Source organism: Trachypithecus francoisi, unplaced genomic scaffold (genome assembly GCF_009764315.1).
Source record: "Trachypithecus francoisi isolate TF-2019V2 unplaced genomic scaffold, Tfra_2.0 Lachesis_group18, whole genome shotgun sequence".
In the NCBI taxonomy this organism is placed as follows: domain Eukaryota; kingdom Metazoa; phylum Chordata; class Mammalia; order Primates; family Cercopithecidae; genus Trachypithecus; species Trachypithecus francoisi.
Genome location: NW_022681463.1, coordinates 8,840,496 through 8,846,876, shown reverse-complemented (window position 1 = coordinate 8,846,876; position 6,381 = coordinate 8,840,496). Strand labels below are relative to the sequence as shown.

Here is a 6,381-nt window from a genome sequence, read left to right as displayed (position 1 = left end):
CCAGGGAGGCAGAAGTTGCAGCGAGAAAAAAAAAAAAATTCAGGCTTTTTTTTGTAAACACACGAGTTCAACCAGGTATTCCCTCCAGGAAAACACTGTGTTTGCTCAGAAAGATTTGCTCCATGAGTCAGATATAGGAGAGAGGACCTTATAATCATCAGTCCTCTCTGATGGGAGGGGAGAATGGGTCTTTTATTAATAAGTTACCAAAGCTTGAGAAGCCTCTTTGAACATTTTTAAAGGATCCCAGTATTTGTCCAGTAAAACATTTCATATTTATAAGTGATCAATTGCTTATCCATAGAAGAAAAATAGTAAGAATCTCTTGAATAGTTGAGATCTTAACTTTCTTTGTCTAACTGTAGACAGGTAGCATTGCATTATTAGGGAAGGCTGATTCTTCACTGGAATTCATCTTTTTCTGTGTAATAAAGCTCAGAGTTTAAGTGGGTTAGCCAAGCTCACATAGCTTACATGGAATTGCTTGGACTGGAAATCAGCCCCATTAGAAAGCCTGAAATGTCCACATTTTTCTATTCTACTTCCCTGAGTTGTTTATTTGCAAATGTCAATGATAGCATTTCCCACGGAGGAATTTTGTCGTGAGTAAATGAGAGAATAATATGTATAAAAGGCTTGGCATAGTTTATCAGCTGAACCCTGTGCCCCGAAATTCACATGTTGATGCCTTTACCCTCAGTACCTCAGAACATGACTATATTTGGAGATAGGGTCTTAAAGAGGTGATTAAGGTTAAATGAAGTCATATGGGTGGGGCCCTAATCCAATGTGATTGATGTCTCTCTCTCTCTAAATATATAAATATATAAAAATATGTATAAATATATAAATGTATATATAAAAATATATATAAATAAATATAAATGTATATTATATATATATATATGATATATATGTAAAAAAAATGAATGGGCGGCCTGTGCAGCAATGGCCTGGATCGAGTCTCCAGACCTTCACGGGAAGGAGGAGGAGGAGCTGCTGAAACCGCTGGGCGACCTGAGGGTGCAGCGCTTTGCAAGTCCCAAAGTGACAGGCGGTGCGGCCTCCAAACTCTCTACGATCCGAGTCGTCTGCAAGTCCCTTGCCCGTGTTCTCACCGTTAGTAACCAGACTCAGAAGGAAATCCCCAGGGAAGTCTACAAGGGCAGGAAGCGCGAGCCCCTGACGCTGAGGCTTGAGAAGACTCGCGCCAGCCGCCGCCGGCTCCACAAGCACGAGGAGAACCTGAAGACCAAAAAGCAGCAGCGTTAGGAGCGGCTGTACTCACTGCGGCGAAAAAAAAAAAAGACACAGACACACACACTGAAAAGATCGTGAACAGACACAGGAGAAAGACAACCCTCTAGGGGCCAGGGGGGAAGCCTCAGACGAAAAAAACTTGTCGATCACGTGATCGTGGCCTTCCAGCCTCCAGAACCGCGAGCAACACATCTCCGCTGTTCCTGGCACCCGTCTGTGATGCCTGGTTAGGGAAGCCCTGCTAAACGAATATGAGCATATATTAGGTATTTAGGAAACGGGAGGCTCCACGTTGGGAAATATGGAGGCCGTCTGCAATGACAAGGAGAAGCTTCCTCCAGGTCCAAGACATCAGCAACTTCTTGTGCTATGTGAACGTCTTGGTGTACACGTTGCTGCAAAGTTGGTGTCTTATTTCTTATTTGTGTCTCTCCTTCCAGGCTCAGAACCCATTGCTTTGCTTATAGTAAGACTGATTAAAAGATGACAAAAAAAGATGTGGACCCTCAACCAGCCCCTGGCACAGGGCAGGCCCTTTTGAGAAAGTGCATGAACCTTTGATACTGCCAGGCTTTGTGTGGCTGGTAAGTTCAAGTTGTCTTTTACAGGATGGAAGACAACTTTGGGAGTTTGAAGGAGCAAAGGAAGATGCCTAAACTCCCTGCCTTGTTCTCCTGGAGGAACTGAAGCAGTGGAAAATCCTATTTATTGATTAGGAATAATACATATTTTGTGATAGTTTTTAAAAGAATAATCGTTCAATTCCCCTTTCTGCCACTTACAGTGATAACAGTAAAATTGACAAATACCTAAGCGCATTTAATTTGCAAGATGGATTGTACTGTTGCCTACACCTGTTGGTAAGAGGCGAGCCCCAAAGCACTGCTACCCCGAGGACTTTGTCGCTGCCAGGAGCAAGTTGCGTTGTCACGTAAGTGAATCACTGAGAATAGGGAATCTGACGGCAAGTGTTCCTTGGAAACCACTCCCAGCTAATGGAATAACCCTCCACAACCACCCCAGGTAAAAACGGTGCTTGCTGGTTTCCCGTATAAGCCTCAGACTCATAAAATGAGAAAGAAGCACTGGATGGCTTCTTCAGCTGTTACAGTGCTGCCTGACACTGGGAGACGTGCATCCAGGCTACTGGCGGCATGGTGACAGTTGAAACTTTAAACAAATTAAACCCACTTCTTCAGACATTGGTGCATGCCTCAGAGGTCATCATTTTTAGAAACCCAAGCCCTGGGAATTGATGTTTCCCAAACAGAAGATTGCCAAGAACAAGATCACAAACGTTTGGTGTTTTTTTTGTTTTGTTTTGTTTTGTTTTAACATATGAGTTCAACCAGACATTACCAGATATCACTCTTTGCTGAGTCTGAAGGCTCAGGAGGAGAAATTAAACTGATTTTTTTCCTAAGCACGTATTCTATTCAAACATAATGAAACTTAAATGGCTTATTTAGGAAGATGGTAATAATTTTTTTAAAATGTAGATCAAACGAACAAAAACATTTAAAAAGCCTAGAAGTGTTAGTAGCATATAGAAAGCACTCAGGAAACATAGGTGTTACTTTCCATGTCCTGCCAGTGGTACTAATAGCAAATAGACCCACAGCTTTGGACATTTGCCTCTCTTAAATGGTTTTTAAAAAGACGACACAGGCCAGGCGTGGTGGCTCATGCCTGTGATCCCAGCACTTTGAGAGGCTGAGGCTGGATGATTACTTGAGGTCAGGAATTCAAGACCAGCCTGGCCAACATGGTGAAAGCTTGTCTCTACTAAAAATACAAAAATTAGCTGGGCATGGTGGTGGGCACCTGGAAGTTGAGGCAGGAGAATCGCTTGAACCCAGGAGGCAGAGGTTGCAGTGAGCCGAGATCACGCCACTGCACTGCAGCCTGGGTGGCAGAGCGAGACTCAGTCTCAAAATATAAATAAATAAATAAATAAATAACCAGAAGACGACACTAAGGAAGCAATGGAAGCTGTAAATACACGCGCCCAGGTGAAAAATCTGGTGCATGGGGCTTATCGTTGCAATAATTCAATATAATGACTAAACAGCTCTGCAGCAATAAGACTGCCTCATCTAGACAGAATCTGATGAACCAACAAGAGGTGTGAGAAAGCAATTATGGATCCAAAATTGATAAGAAACAGTCAAATAAGTTGTGGAAGGTTGTAAATGATATTTCATAGCTCTAGCAAAATTAAATGTGTTGAATATAAAATACAAAATTATTGGCTAACAGTATGGAACTTGGCTTGTATATGACGAACTGGAAGAGAACAGAGAATTATAAACTGGGGAGAAAAGTAAACCTTCTATTTAATCTTAGACTTGGCTGTCAGGTATTTTTGTATTTAAGGTTAAATTATGTACAATTGCCTGTTGTATTTAACTGCAATATTTACCTACATCTTTATAACTTTAGAACATTTTTTATTTTCACGAGGTCTCTATTAAAAGTACATTGAACCAAAACACACATGCCTATTTATGGCCAGCAGAGAATTCCAATCCATCCACACACACACACATATTTGGGACTATCAGCCGTAGGCAATGGGTCCTGCACTATGCCCTGAAGAAAAACAGACTGACATGTTCCAGAAGGGCTGCGTGCCCAGGAGAAAACGCACACAACTTTCCAAGTCTTTGAAGAGTCGCCAGATTCCCTGGGACATTGCTGCTACCTACGTTAGGCACTTTGTGAATTTATTTTCAGGAGAAAAATAGTATTCTTTAATAACAAACTGCTATAACACAGGACGGGTAAATGAGTGTCTTCTCTCTAAATCTCCATTTCTTCGAGGAAGTGGGACAAGATCTGATTGTCTGTAAATTACCATTTCAGTTCTGACATTCTTCCAATCTTTGGAAGATAACTTGCCCTTTAAACGGTTCTCAATAAATATTAATTTTAAACATTAATGAATATGTTATACCTAACCAAACTCTATGTAGCTTATAAAAGTTTCTTTCAAGTCTACCACTTAAACATGAATCCAACTTTAACTTGATGGATGTTACTTCAGAATATATTTCTCATAAAACAAACTTTTAAAAGTATATAATGATGTGTTTTTGCTTTCATTCCTTGGGTAAATTAGAGCCACTTGGTCTAAGCATTGTTCCAGTGTCTTCAAAGTAATTGTGCATAGGCCAATCATCTTGGTATATGTCACCTAACTCGTATTTTACTTTCCTACTCTTTGTTTACTTTTTTTAAGTTGATTTAATGTTTTTCAAAGTATCCTAAGTTTGCCTCATTTCCAGTGAACATCCTGCAAAGTTCAGAAATTCATCCCTCTCTGCCTTTTAAGGGGAAGAACAAGTTGGCATTGAATAGTTTGGCAGCAGAGATGGAGAAGCAGCCTGCACAGGATGAGAACTAGAATTACGGAGGCAGCTGTATTGGGCGGTAGGTTTCCACTAAATGGATGTCTTGAGCTTGCCATCTTTCACTGTAATTGCTGTGTCCGGGAAGTTGACTGTCTCTGGAGATTAATCTATTTTAAGTTTAATGGATCTGTAGAAGCTATTGAAAGACTGGTACAACTCTTTCTCCTTGACTTTTCCAGTCCAAATGAAGACATTGCTATCAGTAATAATGCACCTGCCCTGCATGCCAACATGCCAGCCCCACTCCACCCGCAAGAGGAAACCTCCTTCCATGGACTTTGTGTATTGGAAACCTTTCATGCTAAGTTACTTGAGTTTATTAGTAAAAACATATTTGTTTTCCTATGTGATATATATATACACACATATATGTACGTGTATGTGTATATACGTATGTACATATGTGTGTATATACGTGTATCTATGTGTGTGTGTATATATATAGAGAGAGAAAGTGAGTCTTCTAATCAGTGTGAAATAATTTGTGTTATCAAACTGAGTTGATACAATACCAAGAAAAAGCAAAGAAAATTTACATGCATTTATTCAATCTATATATGCATTGGCCTTACTGCAGGCAAGGGTACAATTTTCATAAACTTTTATTTGAAAGAACTTTGGCATTCAAAGATGTAACCTTTGTGGGTTAACAAAAGGCAACGTAAATGTTCATAGGACAGAGTCATTAGTGATCTTTCTGAAAAACAGACGTAAATCATGGACCTCGGGGTGGTAAAAGTTCACTTGACTGGTGAGGAATCCAACCCACCTCCCCAGCTTCCACGGCAACAGCTTCATGTCCTCAGCTTGCTGTGGTTTACCCAGAAACACTAGTGAGAAAATGCGAAAACTGTTCCTTCTGAGAAAAAAAAAAAATGGCATCAAAAGTGAAGATGAAAGAGAAGAGGACTAAGAAAGTGATGATTTTTAATTCATGTTCAGTCAATAAATGTTTAAGTATTTTTCGGTAGACCACTGCGTAGGCACTGGGCATGCAGCGATGAACAAATTAGACATGGTCTTAGTCTTCATGGAACTTATAAACTATGCAGGAGAGAAACACAGCAAACAAAAAAGAATCCCCACCCACATATGTATTTTAGAATTGCTACAAGCACAGGAAGTCACACCAGAAGGTGCTGTGAGTGAGTGTCACAGGGGACCTGACCTAGAGGAGGCATCAAGGATGACCTGTCCTGTTGGAACAAGCCACATTTAACCTGAGTCCTGCCGGCTGAATGGAATAGATGATAATGAAGCGGACAGTGAGGAATCAAGCCTTCTAGACGAGGAAACAGATACAGAAATCCTTGATAATTAAGAGGGGTGTGATGGATTGGGTTGTATTCGTAGGAATGTGATCTTGTTTGGAAGCAGGGTCTTTATAGAGTTACTCAAGTTAAAACGAGGTCATTAGGGTGGGCCCTGATCCAACCATGACTGGTTTCCCTAAAAGAAGGAGAAATTTGGAGACAGACGTGCATACAGGGAGGCAACCATGTGAACATGAAGACCATCTAGAGGCCCAGGAGAGGGGTCTGGAACTGACCATTCCCCCACAGCCCTGCCCACACCTTGGTCTCAGACTCCTCGCCTCTAGAACATTGGCATCATGCATTTCTGTTGTGGAAGGCACCTCGTTTTCGGTACTGAACTTTAATGTGAGAGCTCTAGGAAACACGTACAAGAGGCATCAAAGACTGAAACC

General features: G+C 41.0%; 1 protein-coding gene across 1 annotated transcript; it reads left to right on the top strand.

Moving 5' to 3' along the window:
* The first annotated feature begins 948 nt into the window (after positions 1 to 948).
* LOC117063377 (60S ribosomal protein L35-like) lies at positions 949 to 1,272 on the top strand. Its single transcript, XM_033177068.1, has one exon. The coding sequence runs from the start codon at positions 949 to 951 to the stop codon at positions 1,270 to 1,272; it is 324 nt and encodes a 107-aa protein (XP_033032959.1).
* Positions 1,273 to 6,381: the final 5,109 nt, after the last annotated feature.

Coding starts and splice junctions, on each gene's coding strand:
- LOC117063377 (XM_033177068.1), top strand. CDS start 949: ATGGCCTGGATCGAGTCTCCAGACCTTCACGGGAAGGAGGAGGAGGAG.